Consider the following 25,632-nt stretch of genomic DNA (forward strand, 5'->3'; position numbering starts at 1 on the left):
CAATCACTATGAAACCAGTGAACTGCTAAAAATTTACACACAAATCCAAGCGTGTGCGTACAATATGGCTGTCTGTAATTAAAACCGCTTCAGCATTCCAAAGCAGTATCCCCTAACGTCAACCCATTTTCCATCTTTCCGTCTAATCGCTATCCAGTCTGCTGTTTTCCTTCTTTTTGACCTTTCCTTCAGTTGCCTAGAAATGTGATGTTTAAAAAAAATAATGAATCTTCACACGGCCTCCTCTTGACACCTATAAATCCCTCACTTTGTCTCACGAGCACCCACCCCACCCTCTCCCGTGCTTCCATTTTCACTCACGGCTCATCGGCGCCACTATTGCTTCGAGAAAAGGTCAAGTTTTGTCTGCAAGGTGGGTCTGCCGTCTTCTCCTGAGGAGAAGGTTGCCTTTCCCAAGGGAACTGCCGATGTGTTAGGACAGCCCGCAGAGCGAGAACAGGAACCGTGAGTCAGCGCCGCTCTCGCTGTTTGGTTACAAGCCTCGGGGCGTCTGTCGTGTCTGGACCTGCAGGGATATTAGGAATAAATTCTCTCCCTTCCCGCCGCTTCCTTCCATTGCAATCACCCCGCCAAATCCTGCTTTTATCACTGTATTTACCCTGCTGAGCTCACTAAAGCTCCCCGGCCTCGACACAAGGAAGGCATTTATAGCCATGCTTGTGGATGTGTGTGAGCTTCAGCCTTCACCTCACTGTTTCCGATTACCGTCAATGCGTCTGGAATGCAAAGCTAAGTCCTGTTGGTACCTCCTCAGCTCGAGTCTGCGTGGATGCTTTTCCATTGGTATTTTTTCTTGAAGCGAGTCAGTCAAGGATACAGTAAGGGTTAAAGTTTGAATCAGTCTCAATGTGTATATGGAGCTATAGCCTTAGAACTTTACGCCATGTTCCTGGAAAAGAGAATGTCGGTGAACTCCAGTAGCATGAATGTAGCGTGTCCTGAAATGTGTGTGTGTTGAGTTCTAAACATTCACTTCCCATGAAAAACGGAGAAGATCCACGGAGAGCTGCTCTCATTTCACTCATTATTTATTTATCAAGGCCGCCCGTATGGGACACACACGCACACCCAGTGACAGAAATTCTCCAGTTTATGCCATCACGCAGCAGCGATCAACCTCATTCTCTCAACCTTTTTGCTTTCACCCCCCTCCCTCGGTGTCGCCTTGAAATCGATGGGTTGTTGTGTCACCCGACACGACGTCTCCTGCAATATTCATCTGAAGAAAAAGCGCCCATCTCACACTCAATAAATTTTCATAAACTCTGCGAGTTGCCGGTTAATGAAGGGCCGAGGGCTTGACGCACATACGAGAACGGATGTGGATGCGCCCACATGCGCGCAAACAATATCCGAGCTTTGGGCGAGCACTTTGTTTTGTGCCGTTGGAATCTGACAGTGATTTATGGAGAAGGGCAGTCACACAACACTCTGTGACACACAGTCGCACAAAAGCAAGGTTACCGGACCAAACACGGGCACAAAGAAAGGTTAGCCCTCCACCAACAAAAGACAGTCACGGCAGTACACGGCACAATCGGGGGTCAACAGCACATCAATGCCAACTCAAATGCCAACTCCACTTTTGTCAGGAACAAACAATGCAAGTGATGGGAAAAGCCAAAAGATGATTGATATTCTGGAGCAAATGATTCTTAACATTTCAATGATCTAGTCGAAGTTCGATCACCGTCCCAAAACAGATTGTGGGTAACCATAGAGGTATTTCAGAAAAAGCGACTCCCCAAATGAGTCAATGATTTTTTGTGGCATGGGTTTGGGTGCTTCTGGAATCTGCCATCAGCTATAACTCTTTTGCTATAATTTATCATTTCATCTGACTCATGACAAGTGTTGGAGAACACATGGCAACAGTTGAAAGGCAATCTGGAGCACAATTCATACATGGCAACATTTAAGGACAAATAGAAATTCTGGGGGGGAACCACCAAGATTGCCGCAGCGTACAAATGAGGGGGCGGAAGATGTAAAGTTGTGTGCTAAAAAGTTGGATAAAAGACATACATACACAGCGATGACTCACAAAAAAACACAACGAGATGAGTCACCTCATCGTCCTCATTAAAGGTTTCGCTCCAAGGGCTCACTGATGCAACTGTGAAGAAACTGAGCATTAAAGAATGGAGAGAAAAGACACCTGGCCATGACACCAACAGGAAGCGAAAATGGAAGAAAACATGGAATCGGACTCCTATTGCAACAACTTCTTCCCTTCCCTAAAGACATGCTAGATTTGTGAAGGATTTTCTCTAAATTTATACAAAAGCACATATGGCATAGATGAAACTTAATAATGAGTTAATTTGGTCAAATATGCTTCTAGATTGTTCCCTGCCCTCCCCTTGTACTTTTTCAATCTGTACTTCAGTCTTGGCAACAACACAATTTGGTTTGTGTGTGAATGTACGTTGTTGTGGTGGAGGTTCATGAAAGGCACTCCAGGACTCTTCAAGACCGAGACCGGCTTGACGGTAGTGGATGGGAATTCAGAAGGGTTGCTTGACAAAGAGGCTATCCCCCAGTGGGTGTTTTACAGACTGAGAGGGGCTCAGTACGGATGGAAAAAAAAGAGAGGGAGAGAGCCAGAGACGAAAACAAGGGCAGGTGTGACTCCCACCAACAGTATCGAACATCCCAAAAAAACAAGTCTCCTCATCATAGTGATTGCTTACTTCTTCCATTACATCTCAGCACAAAAGGCATACTGGGATAAAAATAAGCATCACAACGGAAATGTTCCCGTCATCGTGCTTAGTGAATCAGAAAGTAGCTGGACGCAAATAGAAAATACGGCGCATCAACATTTCCCCCCAACTTTCCCCATGATGGAACAGTTCCTGCCACTCAAAAAAAAAGTTGTGCAGTTCCATCATTCATCATACCCCTCGAAACAGGAAGTTTTTTTTACCAGAAACCGTAAAAAGTAAGATGTTCCTTATTTTCCTTGTGAACCAGTAAATACCCTGCAACTAACAAACACAAAAATATACCGCCCCACAATTTCAAAGTTCTGCCTTGGTTGAGGTCTGTGCTCCATCAACCGCTATTCGAGTTTCCTCCTTAGATCCATATAATGTACATTAATTATGTCTTTTGCCCCTCCCCCAAAGTGTTGAGTGACAGCTCCGCTGCCTCCTGGCCCAGTTTGGCTGTGAGCAGGGGAGTGGGTGACTGAATAGGCTAATAAATGGCAAAGGAGGGGCTGGGCACACCCTACACTTTTGTACCCACTCTGTCACGCCTGACCCTTAACCAAACACACACACAAACCAGCTCACACATACACACAAACGCACACACACTTTGATGGCTAACAATATACGTAAATGTCGTCTCACACACACCTTCAAGTCACCTCTGGCAGCCCTGACCCTTTACCAAATACCCAGGCCTCCCCCTGTATCCAAGGTGACCAAATGAGGCCCCGGCTATCACCTAGCAACCGAGAACAATGAGCTCCAAGGAGACGGAATGGCTTGAGCGAAAGGGCAAGCAATTCTCTGGAGATAGAGGGAGGGATGGAGGGATGGGGATGGAGGGGATGAGGGGTGATGGGAATGGTGTCGGGACACGTCTAACCATGTCACAATGAGGGTGCTAGCTTGGGAAACCAGGCTGGGATTTCCTAACCTAACTGATTGTCGCTGGTTGGTCTTGCAGCGCTCAGAAAAGTTTATACTTCAAACTCCTATATGGAAGAAGAATATTAGACTTAAGAAGAAGATTTAATTGGTCTGTGAAACTACAGTAAACTTTGCGGAGTGAATGTGTTAACTCGGATACAACACTATCTTTTTATATCCACAACCACAGGTAGGAAGGTGGATGAGGGTGAGATTGCCCAAGGGCAGCATAACAACACTGCCATTCCAGTCTCCATAGAAACCATGAAAGATTTACTATTAAAAGACGATGTGAGAAAAGTCAAGCTGTCGTCGTTTCTCTGAGATATTTATCGTAGATCCACATTTGATGAAGCCAGCTGCCATTTTTGCTCTGCCAAAATTCCTTGCAAAGGTTCTGCATCAGTCTGAGCTGTTCAACCAATTAACCTATGACAAAGACTTGAGAGAAAACGGGGCAACAGACTGATAAGAGGAGAAATAAAATGGGTAAAAAGTGTGTTGAGGAAGTGTAGGGCTGTGTGTTAGCTTGCTCATGTGAAAAGTCTTTGTTAGCCATGAATGAGCTCCTTCTCTTTCACAACAGCTTTATGAAGTGGTACTTGGGCATATCCCTTTACTTCCTCTGAGTACGGCACACACCAACCGACCCACCGACTGTACATTTTACACATCGGCATATCCGTAAAATGGCCCTTAAAATGGCCCGACTGTATGTGGTTTTATGATAGTGACATTATTTTTGTTTCCATCCCTTCCTATGGAATCATTTAATGTCAAATTCCAACATTTTAGAGGCTGTCCGATTTTGAACTGTGTTGAGCTTAAACAGGGCAGGTTTATGGTAGAGATTTCAAAGAATTTTTTTTTTGGGTAACATCAGTCAAATTTTAAGACCCAGTCACTCAACATAACAAGAACTCCACCCATGCATTATGATCATAACATTTGGAATTCATAAAACAAAATGTCAGATAAAATAAATCCTCCAATCAACATGTTGCATCCTATACAGTCTCCTAATATACGACTTCAAGGTAATTCCTTCCCGTCAGTTTAATAAAGGTGTCAGGGGGAGGGAGTAGTGATGCCGTGTGGCTGAGCGTTACGGATTAAAAGACCCCCTCCCACACACATATATCTACAGCTTGCTTTTGGGAGGATTTAATGGGCCTGGGTATGGAGGGATTTAGGGAGTGGCATTGATTCTACTGGGCAAAGTCAAATCAAAGAGCACCCGCCTGTTCAAATATAGCCCGAGTCAGTCTGCCTTTGTCCCCGGGGACTACTTATTCTCATGGTGAATTTATGAGGTGTTGACTCTTTCGCAGAGCAAGCAGAGAGGAATAGAAGAAAATGTGTATTAGTCTGCGCCTGCCATTGATTTCTGACTTATGCCGTTGTCCTGCTTGAAACGTTTGACCTTCTGCGGCTGTAAATATCAGGAAATGTATTAGGTTGGACAGAGGAATGCTACAATGATTTGTTCCATTCTTTAACGCTATTGTGTGTCATGCTGAGGTCGTCTTGGCTTCATGGGAACTGTCCACATATCGGCGCGCTGGACTGAGCCCACTCTCAAGTCCTGTGCTGGGAATATCCACTCCACTAAGACCAGCACCAACAAGACCCCCACCACCCCCTACCCATCGGGTTTGATCTCCACATGAAAGCGTCTGCAATCTCATTACCGCAACCTGGGGCTCGTCAGAAAATCCAGTCCCCGGGCCATTTTGTTTAAGCCAGCGGATGGAGAAATCCAGCAAAGGGGGAAGACGAATGAAGGAAGGCTTTGCATCTGGGGGCAGCCAGGTGTTGAATATACTGATAAGACACAGAGAGGAAGTCATGGACGGGGAGGTGATAAGGAGGGTGTGACAAAGAAGATGACAGAAAGGAAGTGAGGGACAGTTAATAACGGGGGATGGACAAGCTTTCTGGTCTTATCGCTACATGTATTTCCGCTATCCTCCATCGTTTCTTCCAGGCCTCCTTCGGCAGAGTTTGTCTTTGAAGTGGTGATGGACCTTTTGGCTAATACTCCTCTGCAGGTGGACTGGGTTGCATCCTCCTCTACCGATGAGAATCCTTTCGGAATCTCTGGAGGAAGCCAATCCCTCTTCTGTATGCCCCTCGCTTTGCTCCTTTCTGCCAACTCCATTCGCTAAATCCACATGGTATTTATTAGCTGCTTCTGTCACACGCTATCATCTTCACATCCATCCGACGATTCATTTTGCTCTGTCCTCCCTCCACTCAAGCATAACACGTTTATCTAACTGAAAATGCAGTTCTAACTGGAATCATGTGTTCAAATTGGAGTTTTCCGTATTTTTTTCATCCCCCTGACTCCCAGTGGTGCCTTCACAATCAATACTAAATGCATCGTGTCACGATTGTTTTCCTGCTGTACTATAAAAAGGAAAGGTCTATTTATCTATTTAACCACACACACGATGATGAAACAGTCCAACCCAGCGGCGCCTGGAAAGCGGACTTTAAAACGATGATGATGACACACATTCAGCTACAGGATTGACAGACCTTTAGAAATTTGCAAGGCTTGACTTGATTTGTAGCAGTGAAATATTTAAAAAATAATAATAATAAATCCTGCACGGCCTTTACTCTTATCCGCAGAGCGGTCTCTTTGTAAAGAAGTAACACTGACGGGAAAAAAAAATTGCTGTGAAGGTTTGTAGCGCTGACAACCTTTCTTTCTTACGATTTAGTAGTACAGTTTTAAAACTGGCCTATAAAATAGAGGGAGGAGATGACTTCCCTGGCTCAACAGTTCCCTCCAAAGCTTTCCCAGCTTTAGACTGACTGTATGATGTAAAGCTGGAATTTAGGTTGTCTTCTAACAAAAGGTACAGCAGAGTCTGTGGAGTATGAAGAACAAAGGGACTCAAGTGTAAAGAATGGACGTGAACCCTACCGACAGACAGCGTAGGAGAGTTTAGCCATAGGGAAGAGGATCAAGGGATGTGTCTAAAACCGCTAATTACACACACATACAAATAAAAATCCCCAAATCTCTCTCCTAATGCCAGGCTTTCCCCGGGCGACTAAATTGTTCTTTTGAGCCGTTCGCCTTACAGCGTTGTTCTTTGTGAGAAGGAAGGAAAACGTACCAAAATTAATCATGAAATATTCCACACTGCTGCCAAATGAATTGCTCTGAGGCATCTTTTTAAATTTTTGATGGGGACACGGGACAGGAGTGGGCTGCTATTTTCCTAAATTTGGGGATGATGTAGTGATATAATCGTGGGTGGTTATAAATACTGCTCTTTATACTTGAGTGACGAAAAGCCGTGTTATTGTGTCTACTTGGAATACATCCAGCAACGCACCTGGGATGTTCAAGTCTAGACTTATTTGTAACAGTGGAAAATATTGCAACTGCCCGTAACAAAATACAGAGAAATCAGAGCACTTGGCATTGTGGTTAACTTTTTAAACTCATGTGACAATTGGTAATGTTAAAAATGAGGCAAATTATTTTTCCAGCCCGTTTTTTGGCAATACTAGACTGTTAACGTCACAAAACTTACACAACTACGGCAACTTAGTTTGCCCCAAAAATAGGTGTTATTCCTGGCCAGTTTGCTACATTCCACACGCCGAGAGATACCAAGGAGTGTATGTGTCTTGCGTCGTCCGAATGTCACTTTCAATCTGGACCGAGCATTGCCAAGCAGTCTGAAGTGTCAGCGGTGGGAGCAGAGAGGAGGGCAAGCAGGCCCTCCTTGGACTGAATGAAATCCCTGCCTGTGTATACTCATGACGGATCTGGACCACGCTGTGATGTCTTATTCATGTTGTATCAATTCATAATGACCGGGCCAGTCCCCCGGCGCGGAAAAATGTGCAGAAGCACACACTCGACTCACACATGCATGATTTGATGGTCATTGTGGACTGTCGTGTGTTTGTGCTGACATTTGTAGAGCAACGTATAGCAGAAACCGGACACCAAAAACAGCATTGATGTGCCTCTGCTTTGGCGTGAATATTTAATAATCCCCAATCCACCACTTTAATTATTCATGAGGATGGACACAGAATCGTTAGTAAATACAAACACTGCTGTTTTCATATTTTCTCCATGTGAATATTTCAACCCATCTGACTCTACTTTGTCCGTTTCTTTTCTCCTCTCTTGCTCCCCTTGTGCTGAGGTGGTGAATATTTCAAATGGAGTAGTGGTTTTTAAATTACCCCCTTTTGGCTTCCGCTCGCTTCACATGGTTTAGTCTGAGTTTCTCTCCCGCTCACACACGCTCGCACACGTACACCCATACTCGTAAAGAAAACAGCGACAAGCCGTAAAAGCCGCTTTTACCACCTGACAAGGACAGGGCCAGGAAGAAGTGCGAGAGCAAGAAGTTAATACATGACTTGGACGGTTTGGTCGGCCGCCAGGTCAGGAATTTCATGCTGCTGCAGAAACTCAAACACCTTAAATTGACAGATCACGCACGATGGGTTGTATAAATGCAATATGAGCTCATGGTGGACAAGGAGGGAAGCTGGGCAAGAGATGACTAGTCTGTTCAGAATCTGGAACCAATGGTAGCTCTACTCAAAGTCCCCACTGAGGCAACCAGAACCTGAATCAGTCTGTTGCAATTAATTTCAGTATGCACAGTCTTTTTTGGAAACTGGCATCACTGCTAAAATGACAGACCATAAGAACGTTCCTATGCATTGAGAGTTTGATGTTGGACAGATGTGGGGCAGCCATTTTAATCAAGAGGGCACACTGATGGCCCAGAAAGCGATTGAAGGAGACGAGTTGCTATGGAGACGCCAGCAAAGTTGGGGCCCAAACAGTATTCCGAAAGACCGGGCGCACTGAAGCGGGTCATTCATGAGCAGAGACAAAGAGAAGAAAACAACAAGACAAGTTTAGAGCATTAACGGTCTGACCGGCTCATATGCGGGAACGGCACCAGACGCAGCAATTTAATTCTTTTCATGTCGTCAAAAGGTTGAGCGCTGATTTTCTGACTTGGAGCCAACCTGCAGCTAAGGAATATAACGAATGGAAAAGCAAAGCAGCAATAAGGTGACAGTTGGATGCTTTATAGTGTTAATGATAGAGCACACAACTTTTTCTGGATATTTTTTTCTCCCCTTAGCAATCAACAAACAGAAGCAGTTTGCTCATCGGACTCTGCAACACATAGTTAGCAAACTTAAACACCAGAAATAACGAATTCCCTCATGGACGACCCCCATACAGACATTCGCCCATGGAGAGGTAATTATAGGGTCGGTCTTGCTCTAATTAGATTTATTTGCATTTCCCTTATTCTTTTTTTTTTTTTAATGCGCTTGTGCGTATCGTCAGTATGTAACTATGTCACCCAGCTAGTATGTCAGTGTGTTTGTGTTTTGTGTATGTCAATAAGCCTGTCGCCAAGCATTACACGATGAAAATGAAAGATGGAAAAAGGATCTTGAGGACGATTGAAACATGCCTTCTCTGGTTCTTTGCCAGGATTTCCTCATTTTCCCTTTTGTGCAAGTACACAACTCCCCTTTGTACCTCCCGGGGAGAAATACAAGGTGAAACCTCACCACCGATCCCTCACATGCCGTGTAACATGGCGCTTCCGACAAGGTTGTGTTGTGGCAACAAAACGCAACAACCTTCACCTCCACTTCCCCCAGAACCCATCCTGACCTTAAACCAGATGCTGCGTCCCTCCGGGGCGTCTCCTCGGCTAACTGTTCTCCTCTAGACGCCAAATCCTCTCACCTTACCCCCCACTGTCACACGGTCCTCACTTCCTCCTGCTCTCCCACTGCGAGGAGACGCTAATTACAGGCACAGATGAGTAGATTACAGCCGTGTAGTGAAGTGGGAGTGGGATGAGGCCAAGGGGGCCAACAGGTTGTTAACATTGATGAATGTAACTCTCTTTTCACTGTTCACTGATGTTCCATGCCATGCCGCTTACCTCTATGTAGTCGTTTAAATTGCATCTCGGAACCCAATCGCCATCCATCATTGAACGGCTTGTAACAAACCTTAACTATCGCTAATCATCTCGAATTCCAATTTATCTCAACTCTGCCCCTGCAAATATAATTGTTGTGTGCTCGCGACGGTTCGGACAAAGTTCGAACACTAATATATTCATGTCATTCAACAGTCTTCCATTAGCAGACTTTTACAAACTTTTAAAACAAGGCACCTGTAGCATCATGTTTAAAATTCAAACAATAAGTGGAGTTTTATAGAGGAAATGTTCATACCACCATTACCATGTTAATCCCACGCACAAATTCCTACATTAACCTAAAGACCTTCATTTTTGTGAGTTTGTCGCTCATTTTTTCCACTAAAGCTTCTCTTCAAGACACAATTGAGCTCAATAAAGGGTGTAATTGAGACAAAGAGCAAAAGTGCAAAAGGTTCAGAAAGACATTTTGCATTCAAATGAAGAGAGCAATCTGGGTGAGTGCACTACTTTTTATGATAATCTTCCATGTTAGGATTGGAAAGGTAGACCTTTTTAGCAATTTAACAACTTTGAGCAAGTGCAAAGGTGCACAACTAACTTACAGTGCATTAACATACCCCAGTTGTTTCTGACAAAAGGTACAAACGAAATAGCAGCAAAAGGCTTCCCCTGAGAATGGAGAACCTTTTAAGTCCATTAAAAACTGCTGGCAGGAGTGAGACAGGCCGTAATCTAACCGCATCAGACATGGAACCAGAACCCGCAGTGTGGCCCAGACACATCAGGAGTTAAGAAACACATTAAGAAAAGGCTTTGTCTTTTTGCCCCGCTGTTCTTTAAGTCTCGCACAAATCAATCCGTCAATCTACCACAGGCGTCATAATGGTTGCTTTATTTTCAATTCAGTGTGGCTGGCCTGCTCATTTGTTTTAACTGCTTAGGAATATACAAGGCACCTGAAAAGCATCATGCCCCATTATGGCTCTCTTTAATTCAGCCAAGGATCAAGAACAAATGACCGTGTACACATTGTGAATCGATTTAGCCGACGTGACCAAGGTCTCATTGTGCGGGATGTGCCGGCGTAGAGTTTAGAATAATGAGCGTGAAGTCAGATTGGATGAAACAGGGGAGCTGTGTTAGCACAATTCGATGGCTGTTGGCAAAGTCGCTCGCCACAGATGGACCAGTCACGCTTGTTCAAGGCCGTGCGGCGGTTTCGTCCAGCGAGACAGACAAGCGCGTTGTAATCAAGCCTTCCATGACGCTTTGCTCTCAAATCTGACAGGACGACTTTGGCTTAACGACAAGTGGCGTGTGAAGACAGTTACAAGGGAGCAACAAATAGATGCAAGATGGTATTCGACATCAAACGCAAGATAAGCAGATCGGGGGGGGGGGGGGGCTCGCAAATAAGGGTCATAAGCAAGTACAAACCACAGCGTCAATAGATGGCAGGGAAATGCTTTTTCCATGTCCCACTGTTTTATTGTTCCCAGATGCTGCAGGTAACTGGAATAATGTGAGCTGCAACGATCAGCTAGCAACAAGGGACACTGATTAGCCAAATGATGGAAATCTTTGAAAAAAAAAATACAGAGGAGGCTTAGCATTACGTACTTTTACTACATGGGGCACGTGTGTGTGTGTGTACATCAGGGAATAGAGATGCAGTCCACCGACAGAAAGAACTCAATAAGTATTTAAATTGGAACAGAGCCCAAAATCAATTGGGCCACACTCAACTTCCCTGTCAGCAGTGCACTCTCTCTAGTAGACACTGCTGATGATTAGGAATGCAAGCCCAAGAGTCCAAAAGCCAGAATGGAACACTGAGGATCATTGAAACCTCAAGTGGCCTTTCTCTAAGTAAAATTTATGTCTGACTGCTGTTTAATTGTGCACACTAAACCAAAGCCCACATTGGTAAATGAAACCTTGCTGAGCAGTGTTACAGCACACGAGAGCAAGACGAGTGTTGAGAGATGACATGTGAACAAGCAGCAGGGGAGCGTGGATGGTTGAAGAAAAAAATAAAAGACTGCAGTTACTTACAGACGAGACAGGCCAGGGTTCTTCTGAAAGAGCAACTCTGGAAGCTGCTGCACTTGATTACGGTTCAGGCGCCTATGGCAGGAAGAGCATATGATCAGCCAGTGAATGTGTGTGTATGTTCTTGTGTGAGGAAGCTGTGAATAATTTCTCCAAGATGCAGTCGAATCAGCGTAGCCACGGGCTATTGTGTTTCCCCTTAATGTCACATAAATATCCACGGGAAAGTTCAGGGGGAATTAAAACGCAGTGAATTATCTCTACGTAGTGACATTACAACACCGGGGTAGGATTACATCTTTCCGAGAGTAACAATTCTCCAAAATTCCCGTTCGGTAACAAGTGAATTACATCAATTACATGTTAGAACATGTGCGGATTTGATCTGAGTTATATCAATACACAATGTTTCTTGACTGGAACAATGGCTGGCAAACACGTCACATCCAAGACTGGCAGGCTATATGCAAATAGAGCATTTGAGTCAATGAGGAACAGCCTGTTGCTAATTTGTTGGAAACCACAACTCTCTCCTTCCACTGAGTACTCGAGGCCCGTGAGAGTGAATGCAGTGGCTTGTGACTGAGAGGTTGCAAATCTGAGAGCACAGCGCACACACTTTGACACAGATGTTGGGACCTGTGCCACTCACCACTGGGAACGACTAAGGTGGCGCTTCAGTGCATAATGGGAATTAACTGTGTGCCCACTTCACAGCCTCTAAGCGTACCTGCTGTTGAGTTTGTGGCTTTTATAAAATATCGTAGAACCAGCCGCTTATTTTCTACAGTGGTCTGAAGCAGGGAATATATCTACTCATTTCTGCAGGGGGGAACATTTTAAAGACGATCTGAGCTGGGTTTCGGATTAAGGGAAAGTCTTTTATGGGTTCACCACTAATCGCGCTTGCCCATAAAGTCATCTGCGGCACAGGTTTCCATGTGGCTAGCACTACTGATTTGCTAATGTGCCAGTTGAGGTGTGGTTGGCCGTGTTTGCTTATGTCTTTCCAGGGGCTGCTTTACAAGCTGCTGAGGAGTGATGGGTCTGTCCACATGGGTTAAGGCGTGCGGTGAAGGGAGGCAGGTAGCAAGAAATGCTCCCGGCACCATCTGCCCGCAGCTGAATGACAGGAAAGTGCCTTTATAGACAGCTCCTCTTGTTAGTCACGTTACACTTGAGTAATGCGTGGACCCACTAGCTCAGGTTTAGAAATACAATAAACGTGTCTGTCTACAGGGTGGTACTCACAGTCTCTCGAGCTCTTTCATGTCATCAAAAGCCCCACGCTCGATGGCGGTAATCTGATTCTCCATCAGTTGCCTGCAGGGAAAGGAGTATTAGTATTACAATACGGAAAGACGCTTTTACTGATGGTTATTATCAAAATATCCAAGGTACGCTTGGCGGGACTTCTGTCGGTGGGTCTGTATTCATACTTGGGTGAAAACATAGTCAACACCTCATAACCACACAGAGGCCAGCGGTGTGGATGGAGGGCACTGTGTGGAATCTTGGCAGAAAAAGGCAGGCAGGGAAGGAAAGACTTCCAATGTGGCTCAGAAAGTGTGGCTCTGGTGTGGTCCGTGAGGCTCGCATTGGGTGGAGATGAGAACAAACGCGGGCGAGAGGAGGGATGGAAGGTCAGCTTTAAGGAAGCCAAGATTTTTTAAGACTTTATTTTAATGGGCAGGATAATTTAATTGCACACAGTTTAATACTAACAAAGGGATATACATGGAGATAGTCACATTTCTCAAAAGGTGCAGCAACGTTACTTGGTTTTCATAAAGTTATATTGTTTGTCTAGATGTGTTGCTGCACCATTGTTCAATTATCTTGACGGGTCGTATCCTGCAAAATGAGTGCTGTTTGTTAGCTCGTCTGCGGTGTTTTAAGATAAGATAAGATAATCCTTTATTATTATTTTGCATTGTGCATTAGCATTAAGCCAGAGGACAAATACACAACCTGGAATTTTCTTTATTTTATGTTTATTTTGACAGTAAACTTCAACTGGGAGTGGCAATAAACAGCTTGAAGCCAAACTGCTGTTTCATGTGAAGTGATTTGCATAGAGTTTTTGGCTGCCATATCATGTGAGGATCTCAAATTTATGCTCACAAATCAAAGTAAAAAAAATCATAATAAAAATAAAAAAATAAACAAGAAAACATCTCTTAATTTATACACATGCAGGGACACTTTCTAACTTCCACTGCCACAGCCAGCTTCCCTTAAAAGGGGTCTTGGATGATTTTGGAAGTGTTACAATAACACAAAGTCAAAAAGGAGACTTTATAGGAGAAACAAGAGTGTTCCTTCATTACATATACAACTGTTCCGTGTTGAAGGCCACCTCTCCCGTCTCCTACAACTCAGCAGTCTGCACTTCCTCGCCATCAAATATAAATGCTAATCACTGTTTGCGCTCCATAAACATTGAGAGAAAAGTGCAATTCACTTTTGATCGCTTCCTCATGAATTTAGATGGGGATAAATACTAAGTATAAGTATACTAAAAATAAGTACTTCTAACTTGAAATCTTAAATTTAAACATCTAAAAAAATCTTCTAAAAGTGATTGTCTTTCTTGGCATGAACACACAAACTACTAATTTATACATGGCGCCGGACAAAGGGGATTTAAATCAGTTGTGTTGACGTTACACTGACAGCTGACAGCAAAGATATATACTGCTGTTTCTTTTAGTTTCCTACTGAGGGTTCTCTAGGGGTCAGCAGGATTAGATGTCCATGATGTGCACATTTTAATTTAAAGAACTTTTTGTTTAATGACATGCACACATACTGTATATGTGTGTGTCTCATACATCACATACAGAAACAGGACATTTTATTATCTTTCTTGACCTCTCTCACCTTGTAGTGACCTTCAATGGGACTATTTAACCCCATGTGGAGGGGCAGGAGATGGCGCAGACGGTATGCGAAGGCAGACAATGACAAGCAGGACTGTGAATAAGGTTCAGTAAAGAAGCAGTGGATGAGGGGTGTCAAGGGGGAATAACGACGCTTGAAAATAGGACTCCAAGGGGCCAGAAAGAATTGTGGGCTGCTTATATTACACTGAAGAAATGTTAAATGTCCACCCGTCTGATTTAAAAGTCGGCTTCAATTCCTGATTTTACAAGAGTACTTTAATTTCAATACCCTCGGAGTCCTGCTACTTGAACCGAGTGTGTTAACTGTGCGGAGCGGCACGCATGCACACATTATGTGTTGATATGTAGGAACAGAGGGCAGGCGGAAGTGTGTGTCGAGGGTGCAATAAATGATGCTACGACAGACAATACAGAGTGAGAGAGAAGTCCATTACATCACTTGCTGCAAACACTTGGCTGCTTAATGTACTGTGGAGTACATCTCAATAAGCCCACTTCACTGGGCTTATGCTAATGTGAGATTTGTAACTAGTATGTATAACTGTGTCTGTATACATTAGTTACATTCAGAAAGAGATATATGATCTTGTTCTTAAGTCACAGAATGTTAATTTATTTAGATTTTTTTTTTTTTTACAATGCTAAAACCAGCATAAGAATAAAACTGTCTACCTCCAACAGAGTCAAAAGGAAGGATACCTTCTGTTAATTGAAAAATGAGGAGGACTGGATGATTCAGTTCATGCCACAGTGTGAAAACTAATTCCTCTATTGCCCCATTTATCTACTAGAGCTTGATCAAAATTTGTAAAATGTATAAACACCACCAATTGTAATTGAACAGAAAAAAAACTATGGGAAAATTGTTATCTAGAATATACTGTGGATATTTTAGTGTTTGTGTTCCATACATGCATGTGCCTTTAAGAGGCGGGGCCTGCTATGGTGGCATGTGATGTCAGAGAGCGTGGAGGACGGACACAAAACTTACAGAACTCGGATGTATTTGAGCCCGGCAAGGTCAGTCTTGGTGATGCGTGTGAGATTGTTTCCATTCAGCTCACTGCAAAGAAGAGAAGACAAAAACAAGCATTAACATTTTGTCTTTAATTTCCACCTGCTCTATTTTCTTTATGCACTTTTTGCAGAAAGAAAAATGCACAAATTGTTATTTTGCAAGACTGTTTTTTACTTATTTTTATGATTTTACATTTAACAGTTAATGGTGCTTATAGCTTACTTTTTAATTTAATGTAAACAAAAATACTTAAACGCTATTACAAATGCCCTGTAGTGTTTGTAAAGGTTTTATGATGGTGATAAATTGACAGGGAATAGCAGATTTGATTTGCTATATTTCATTTGGGAAAGCTAGTTCAAAATTTTAGGACATTCAGCGACCCTATTGTCTTTGACCTTGCAGGTTTTAACAACATTCAAAGGTACATACAGCACAGCTCATAATCTGTCCAAATTCTCGTAAGAGCAGGCTTTTTGGGGAAGCTGGCATTTCTTCTCCCTAGTCTATTCTAGAAGCGCAATGTGAGCGCAAGACATTTGAGCCGCCTTTCTTTTTATTCTGGGAACTGCCAACCTACACCCGCAACCGCACCCCTTCTTGGCCGTGTCCTTCCACTATTGTCAGGGATTAGTGGGAGCCAGCGGAGGGGATTTGGGAAAGGCCGCAAGGCCAAAAAGCTAAGTGTTGTGGATATAATGGGAGCAGATGCTTTGCTGAGTGCTGACCGTCATTGCAAATGCGTTCTGTTGGGAAAAAGAGACATTTTGGGATGATTTGAATGTTTGTGTGCTACTGCAATCGCTAAGCATTATTGGTCCACCCTGTCCTGACCCGCCAACTCAACTCCTCATCGCTGAGCACGGCCCAAAAACGTGTTCCAAATCTACGCAGAAAGCAAGGGTCTCTTTCCCTTCACTCGTCTAATGACCACTCGAGGGACTGTAGCTCTATGCAGTACTAAAAAGAATGGCCATTATAGACAGATGGCGTGTACGTGTGTATGTGTACACAGGTGCATTGACAGGCCAAACGTCAGGATGGTGGGAAATAAATAACGCAGCGGCGTTCATTAGCCTGCGTTGTGATTCGTGCACATGTGGAGTTCATTACAGGTGCTTACGCAGATAGGTGCTTGCGTGCCTGTCGACCTGCCAATGTCTCATTTCCAGGGCGGTCACTCCGAATGACACCCAAAGGACAAGAAAAGGGATCGAAGAGGAACGTGAGGGGATGCAACGAGAGAGGCGTTGAGAGGTAGCAGGAGGACTTTGTGGAAAGCTGACGCTCCCCTATAAACAAATGGAACCACAGTTCCTCATCTCGCGGAGAGTTCTTGCTTAATCCTGTCAAAAATTGTTAGTCATCGCTTCTATCTCCATTCCGGGATTGAGTCATTGATGCAACTATGCGATCGCTTGAGCTCTTTCGGGAAAAGGACCACCAATAAAGTTGCTTTTGCTCATCTTGGAGTTCAACATAGTTTCAGCGTTGTGATATTCAGAATAGATTGTGATGAAATGCCTGCCACCCCTTGTGATGTGTTAACTAGTACTGGAAGAGCCACACATCCACACTTTGATACTATTTCAAAACCTAGTGCTAAGCAGAACGGTTGCAAAACGTTTTATAAACTGCGAGTGATAATATTCTGCTAGATGTAAAGTAGTGCATACAAAATTACATGAGCAACCTGTGAATGAGCAAGCCACGGCCATGCACTAACCACCAATGAGGTAATAGAAATTGCCGGCTACCACACAGCAGGAACTCATTGTTTTGCTTGTGTAAAGTGAGAATGCTGCTTTTTATTAGTGAAAAAAAAAAATCGGTCATTAGTATTACAGTGAAAGAAATTTAAGCAATAGTTGTTGGCAGGACAGCAAACGCGCCTTCTCTCGTTTCACAGACAGATGCTTTGTGGTTCCGACTTGTGGTGCCGGTTTTTTGCATTACAGTACTGCGGTATTACACTCGTGGCAGAAAATTATTAGGTATGATTCCCAGTTCACGCAGAGAAGGATTTCCACCTCCATCGGTCTATTTCCTAGAAATTACGATGAGGATTTCCAGCACTGACAAGCAGTCAGATTTTAGACATCGCTATCTCGTACTGCTGCACTGCCCAGTTAATTAATGCATCAGTTGGTATGGGTATCATTATTATAGAATCCTAAAGTTATACAATTATGGAATTCAATCAACACGTTAATTAAAGTCACACAAATATTTTAATAACCATCACCTTTCACATATTCACTACGTCCTTAAAACGGTTGGATTAAAAATTGGACCGACGCAGGAAGTTGGGTCAAATCGACCCGAGTTTGCTTTTTTTTTTTTTCTTTTTAAAAGAAAGGGGTTATTGTGTACCATAAAATGTTTTTTGTGTGCAAAAGAATCAGTCATTTTCTAACCCAAATTGTGTTTTCAACAAACAGATTTAGACTTTAACACTCACACTTTATAAAATGTATTTAAATATATCAAGTGCAAAATAAAGATTTTGGGGAGTGATGAATGATTTGTGTTGCTACAAGGCTTTTTTTTGAAGCAGTTGGTCAAAATGATGCTCCTGTTGCTTGAAAACAGTTCAACTCAAATGCCATTTCCTCACATCTCCATAATTCAAATGGGCTTCGAGTGCTGCTACAACACTGAAAAACTCATTACGTTTATTTCCGCCAGCTGCATGGGGGCGCTCAGCAAACGGGGGCGAAGGGACATGGTTTGAATTGAGCAACATAATACGAAATGGATTCTGGAGACCAGAGGGAGAATAAGCAAACGCTACGGCCGGCTAACTAACACACACAGACGCAAATATCTTCACGGCTCGCACAGCGAAAAGGGGCCCTATAAATACACTTTATCAGTGGAAATCACACAAGCACACCTACTGAAATGTAGACAAAAATGACCCACAGGAGCAAGCAATCTGGTTCAACTTTCAGAGGTGGATGGAGGGAAAAACAAAGTATTATTGGCTGACATTATAATGTCATAATATAACAGAACTTAAAAGAATGCAGTGGAAAAGTGCAGACTCGCCGGCAATGTATAAGACTGAGGCAATGACATAAATCAGCATAAAGCTATTGAACGTTTTTATAAGTTTACGTAAAATTTTATGAAAGTGCCTTTACCCAGGCCGTAATTCCACTGTTACAACCTGACACCAAGAATTAAGAGTCATCGATTGAGAGAAAAGTACGGGTCACGTTGGCGCTGAGGATAAGTGGTTCGAATGGATGGATGGATTTTTTTGGAGGCCCAAACTTTGTATGAAATTAGGATTATTATATTACGATTTAGGTTCAAATGACATCTCGAAATAATTTACAATGAATTACATTTTGGTAATGACTTGCCCAACAGCGCAAATCAACACCTGCCTCAATTGAAATGACTTATTAATATGTGCACATTTTGTTACCCAATATCACTGTTGCAAGCGCCACAGGACCATTTGTCGAGAGCAGCTTTCGCCTGGCGGGGAATCCAGAAGCCGACGGATTGAAACTCAGTGGCCGCGCTCTTTCCAAACTCCTCACTGCGTCTACAAGCTGGCGACAGAAAACCCAAAGTGCTGTGGCCAAAGCGCGGCGGATCATTACCCGCAATCACACGCTGACGATACTATTCAACCGCACGAGCCGACAGTTTCTGAATGAACGAGAGCGGCTGAGAAGCTGTGAGCAGACTCTGGAGCATATGGGAGCGACAGCAGTGAAACACACAGGAGAAGACGGGATAGGCTGCATGAGAATTGTCACTAGATGTTTTAAAAGTGACAGTTTGGAGCTGTCTGGGAGAAAGCGACCTACATAGTCGCTGCTCCAACAATAACACGGCTACACCATGCCAGCTCACAATAACCTCAATGAGTGAAAGTCTGAGAAGGAGCGAGAGAAAGCAGACCAGCGTGGCCAAAATAACACACTTAAAGTGAACTGGAACACTTTTTGTCCACACTAAGAGGTCAGATTTCTTCTTTGAATTGAAATGTGGCTTCCAGACATGCAGGCCTTCAATTGCACATTTTTAGCGTGTGCGTCAATGAGTGCGCAGAGCAGTGGCTAAAGACTATGTCTGAGAGCTTTTTTTTTTCCCGCCTCCTGGGCTCCTCCAGGGCTATTTACGGTGTTCATTCTGCGCACTCAGGCCTCAAGAGGGGAGACTCACTTCTAGGTAAACACTAAACACATCCCATACATATACAGCTCACAAGTCAGGTGTTACGATCAAAGCATTGAGCAAAAAGCTCGAGACGGCTTCATGGGCGAGATAGAGAAGAGGAAGTGCGGGATGGAAAAGTAGAGCATAGGTACTTTCAGCTCAAACCGAGATAACTTATGACACTGTCACGCCAAAGCGAATCAATTAAACATCTGTTCTAGTGCATGTTGCCGCTGCGTAACAGACTGGAACTGGAACACACAGAGCGTCGTTGCAGTGGAGGCAGACTGAGAGGTCTTTCATACCTCATACTGTATCTACTGCCGTGCGCTCTGAAACGCAACGTGTGTCTTGTTGTTGTGTGTGTGGTGAAAACATCTGCTAAGTCACATCTGTCACATTATTTCCCCGCTATTCTCTAATGAGTAGAAACGAAGTTCAACTGCACTCAGCAGTGCACAGGCCTCCACCGTAGATGAACAATCAAATCTTTGGCTCACAGCCAACGTGTGTTTGCCCTTATGGGTGCCCACAGTCTGAATAGAAAGGAATGACTTTAGAAGTGCTCATTAAGAAATTAAGTCAAATGTTGATATCCATTTTTAATGGGCTCTACCACACTTCATCAAGTTTTGTGGTAACAGCAATCAAAACAAGGTTGACTATAATGAAACTCAGTACCAGACACCCATTAAGTTTAAAAGCGAAAACAATTTAGGATCACTACCAAATGTATAATGCACATCAAAATTTAACCAGGTCTTGTCTGCTAGTGTTTGCATACTCCTGTCACCAAACTCGAATGGCACTGCAGAGGTCAGACCTCCACTAAGGCAGAATTTGGATCAGTTTCATGTTTGGTATATCTAACTGATGCTTTCCATTGATACAAATTAAAGAGAATTATGAAAAAGCCTTACATCAACCTTCAATGGCATCCCCAGTTTTTGCATTATCTTGCAGAAATGACAACAGAGCCTGTTTTGTTGAAGTCTATTGTGAAATACAGTAGCTTAACCCTACGGGTCCAACTCAAGGATCCATTCACCACCACATACAATCTGATTGACAGGCAATCATGCAAGCCCTAATTCCAGCTCTCCCTGCAAACCTTAAAAAGGATAAACGGTATAGAAAATGTACTGATGGAAGTCAACTTTTATTCTAAAGACATTGTCTGGAAAAATTCCACTAATGGCTTTCCTATAATGTATTCTTCCATGCGGGGAGTACGAGCACATGAAAGCAGTCATCTGTTGCGCAGCACCTTTACTGATGCGGCTCTTCCTTTTTTCTGTGGAATGCTATAATTGCCTCTAAAAATTCTATCACATCAAAAAGCATCTCGATGAGCGTGAAATGTGGATTATGCGGGCGTATCGATGATGGCAGGGGAGCGTTCGCCTGAGTGCCTTTGAAACACGCCGTCCAGCCGTCGTCACTCAAAACCACCGCCGGGATGCTCTCGCTCGGTTGGCGAGATTAACAAGAAAAACTGACTTTCTGAGAGAGGTAATAGAATTACATTGACAAACGCGAGCATCTTTCAGGAGACCAAACACTACTAATTATCTGCATCCAGGATTTATACTCCTCTTGTGAGGCCTCGCTTTTTGTCCCTGAAAGTCCACACAATGTGACTCCTAAAACTGATTTATGGCTTTGACACACATAAATGCCTTTGACGGGATAATTCCTCTCAAGAGTGCAATCAGAAATATAATGTAGCTGTGTCAGGAGAGCGGGCCAGTGGGTCGAGGGTGAGTTGAGGAACACAGCAGCCGCCTTTAATGTTCGGCAGTCAATTTGAACATGTAACATGCTTATTACGGAGGTATGTAGCTCGGGAACAAAGAGACAATAACAACTGGGTGAAGTCTTCAGATTAACATCTTAAACAAAAAGTGGAGAGCATCTCCCGGAAATACTAGACTCAAATTAGACAGTCGAGTCGAACCGCCATTGTTGGTTCATCCTCCAGGGAATTGAAACTGAATGAGCTTTGTTCCAGATATTGTCACTCACATGATTCAATACGCACCAGCTTAGTCCACATATTTTCTGTACCACTTTATCCCGGTCAGGGTGATGGGAAAACCCGAACTCAGCTACCTTCTGGTGAATTGAAAGCCTTCTGTGATTACGGCTCGGGTGAGTGTGCCAATCTGTCTCTCAAGCATCCTCTCATCATGCGCACGTATGTCTGTTCATCTTTTACATCATGCTCTTTCAACTTTCCCCCGTTGCCAGGTAGCGGGCCGGTTGTTTTCTGCCTTGTTGGGGTAAATTATGGATCAGGTGGCTGGCGAGTTGTCAGTTGAGGCAGTGATGCCAAAAACACTGCAGGCATTCCCTGGTCCATACACGCATATTTTCCAACGACAGCGCCGCCCCTCAACCCCACCTCGAAGATAAAGTAACTTCAGGCTCACATGTGTATGGTTTGCAAAGAAATGTAAAAAGAACACATGGAGCAAAGACCCTTATCGATATGCAATTGAAAGACGGGCACACCCGTCAACGGACTCACTCCCCCACCCCTTTTGCAAATCAACATTCACGCAGATGAGACGCGTGTTTGGATCAATATCTGCCGAAAAGAAGCATCGCACATGAGATATTTTCAACAGTGATTTCAAAGAGGATGGTGGGGGGCTAGATGAGAGGAGTAATATTAAAAAGATGTGGAGAGGGAATAAGGAAAGGGGGGTGGTCCTGGTGCGGTTTTAGCATGGGGAGCCTCACAGTGTCATTACTGTGTCTCCGAGCTGAGGAGCGCAGGGGTCAGAACTGATCCAAACCCACACTGACAAGTGCAAATGGGATTCTGCTGTCTGTGGCGACACCCTCAGCGCACACATCCCAGCGCCTAAACACACACACACACTTTTGCCTTAAACCCTCCCCCCTTCTTTAACACACACACACCATTTCCCAAACGCATCAGTCTGTATACACCATCGCTAACACAATCCACAAAGCTTTTTAGTCATCTCTGCTCTACTTTCCAAGACTAATGCAACATTGCCACTCAAGTGAGGCGAGTTATTTTTGTGCTGTTTCATGCTTAATGAATTTAAAACAAGTCGAGGCTAACATTTTCTTCTGAGCTTTTGCAGAATTGCAAAACAAAGATTCCACACATGGAGGCATGCTAACAGGACAATCATGTGGTTGAAGGTATGCTGTGTTGACCTGCTCATTCAACCTTGATTTATCACCACACAACAGCCCGCAGGAAAGGATGGTCCCTAATTTTGAAATAAAAGTTGCAGAAAATCTTTTTTTTTTTTTTTGCATGACTCACACGTTGATTAAATAGAAAAATATGAAGTGAGGTTTAAAATGTGGTATGTACTTAAGGAAAACAAAATGAATGCATAGACAACTCTTGAGTAATGAAGGCAATGAATATTTACAACCAAGAGGAAAACCGCAAATGAGCATGTTTCCTCGCTGCCTCAACCTGCGTGTTCAGACTGTTAGGCAACAACTAAATCAAACCAAAAAAAAGTGTTCTTAGAAATTAAATATGAAAAGCATGAAATATGCATTTCCCACTTAATTTCCCACTGTACCAGTGCCGCTTCTGACACAGGCTCTCTCCTCCGCTCTTCCCAGAGCATCTTTTATTCAAGACTGATATTCTAAAAGCTGAACTATAACAATCTATTTCCCCTCACACTCGCCACTTCTGATTTTCTGATGAATATTTTAAATGAGAATGTCATGAAAAAGACGACGAACGGACGGAACTCCACTCCAGTAGTCATCCTCATCTCCCTCATCCTCCATCAGTTTTACAAGACAGCTACAAGATCCTGGTGGAAGACTCACTAAAGGAGCAAATTTGCTTAATTTTCTACATGATTTAACAATTTGTGAAGTGAGTATTCAGGGCCGTGACTGGGAGAAAGGAGGACCAGGGGCGGAGGGGTCGGTTAGTAGAGGGGAGACCCAAAGTGGGGGATGAAGTGAAAAGGAGCCAAGTGAAGAATCACAATATGAACTCCAGAGCTCATTCTTATTTCTGTAACTTTAAAAGTTAGATTTGTAAAAGTAAATCATTTTTTAGTGAGTACAGGGAAAGTACTCAAGTCCCTCTTGCCTATTTATTTATACCTGAACTGGAATGCCAGTGTGTGACACACGGCTTGACAAGCGTGGCTATTGTTCTCAATCTTCGGAGTGACATCAAGCACGCTACTACGGCAGGGTAAACGGCAAAGCGGGCAGCTGGTACTCACAGCCTCTCGGTGTTACGTGGGATATTCCTGGGCATGGTCCTGAGCCCCAGTCCGTGGCAGTCGACTGTGGTGCCGCTGCAGGTACACAGGGCAGGGCAGGCGCCCGCGCTGGCCGGCAGCAAGGCGCACAGCATCACGCCCCACGCGCACAGCTCCAGCGGGCCGAAATACATCCTTTTGCCTGGCATTGTCAACACCATCCCAGCCTGACTTATTTCTTCCTGTCCACCTCCTAAGAAGTCCCACTAAAAAAAACAAAAGTCTATATTGTCAGGCAAGATAATAAAACAGTATAATTTCCTTTGAGGAGTTCAGCAAGGCAAATTCCTTTTTTTTTTGTTTTGGTCTTGTAGTTTTCTTTTGGAGTTTGCTATCCCTCCCCAAAAAATCTCCTTGCAAACTCTTCTCCTGCCTTGGTTGTGTGGAGTGGCTGTGGTGTGCGCACGTCTTCTCCTCCTCACTCAGTCCCACTGCGCTCTGCTTGCCTAAAGAGAGAGGGAACAGGAGGAAAGAGCAGAATGAAAAAAAACTCTTTCTCTCGCTCTCTCTCCGACACACACACTCACACAACACACACACACCAGTCATCCATCACAAGAATCTACAAATAGCAGACCCCCACGACTCCACCCCTACCCCTCCTCACACAGTATACACCCCCCCCAATCAGAACCCTGCCTGAACTCCCTCTCATTCTCAAGATCCTTCTTTCATTCCCTGGATTCTATTCACCATCCACATCTACTCCACATATCTTTATCTGTTTATTCCCACCCACTCAACTCCTTCTTTTCTCCCAGGTTGCCTCCAGGCGTACCCCCAAGAGAGCGGCACCTAACCTGCATGACACTGCATAACCCCTGCCTGAAGGGGCTGTGCAGGGGAGCTCGGGCTTTGTGTGTGTGTGTGGCTGTAATTGCGTACATGTAACAAAGGTGAATCCAGCAGGGATGAATGGAATCAACACCACAGCCCCTCAGAGGCTAAGAAAATGACTATGTGTATCTCAAGTGTAGCCACATGTGCAAATAGTCATTTGAGAGATGATGTCACACGATAAACGAATGAGTGGTAGCTACAACCTGCTCTGTTGATGGGATTTAAGGATGTAGACTGGCATGGCATTTAAAGTGGAGGAAGTTTAAGAAAAGAAGCATATGTGGATTACACTTACTGAATATTACTTTCAAGCAAAAGACTGCCATTTACTCTCTACGCATCATTGCGACTCTTCTATCTTTATATTAATTTGCATTTCGAGGGACTCTACATGTGGATTTGGGCTTGGAACGTCTCATTACTGGGAGTTTCTGTCAGACGCGCAAAGAGAAATGTTCACGCTGCACAGTAATGTCTGTGTGTCAAATTGCTACCAAGATGGGGAGGAGGGGGGGCATTTGGGAAGAAAATAAGAGGAAACAATTCCAAAACAATTTTGCTTGAGGCTTGTGTGGAGCACTCTGTAGTGTACACTATCTCTGTTTCACCCAGGCAGCCAAAATGTGAGTCAAAGCATAGTTGGAGACTCTTTACATCATTTTGCAGCCAGATCCAATTTTGGTGACTGATTATTAGACATATCAACTT

The 25,632-nt window shown here is 43.8% G+C and overlaps 1 protein-coding gene across 6 annotated transcripts in view; it reads right to left on the minus strand.

Annotated features, from left to right (window-relative positions):
• The window catches only part of slit1a (slit homolog 1a (Drosophila)), a 68,241-nt gene extending 43,636 nt beyond the window's left edge, over nucleotides 1–24,605 (minus strand). For 3 of the 6 annotated variants that reach the window (XM_037271017.1, XM_037271016.1, XM_037271014.1), the window contains exons 1-4: nucleotides 24,046–24,603; nucleotides 15,593–15,664; nucleotides 12,947–13,018; nucleotides 11,699–11,770 (exon numbers count right to left, since the gene is read on the minus strand). In XM_037271017.1, the coding sequence (XP_037126912.1) occupies nucleotides 11,699–11,770; nucleotides 12,947–13,018; nucleotides 15,593–15,664; nucleotides 24,046–24,245 (416 nt within the window). In that variant the 5' untranslated portion in view covers nucleotides 24,246–24,603. Of the gene's footprint in view, nucleotides 1–2,497; nucleotides 2,503–11,698; nucleotides 11,771–12,946; nucleotides 13,019–15,592; nucleotides 15,665–24,045 lie in introns of those variants that run through there. The other 3 variants (XM_037271012.1, XM_037271015.1, XM_037271018.1) reach the window with 3 other exon arrangements.
• Between the last annotated feature and the right edge of the window lie 1,027 nt (nucleotides 24,606–25,632).

The sequence above is a fragment of the Syngnathus acus genome, chromosome 15 (genome assembly GCF_901709675.1).
Source record: "Syngnathus acus chromosome 15, fSynAcu1.2, whole genome shotgun sequence".
NCBI lineage: Eukaryota > Metazoa > Chordata > Actinopteri > Syngnathiformes > Syngnathidae > Syngnathus > Syngnathus acus.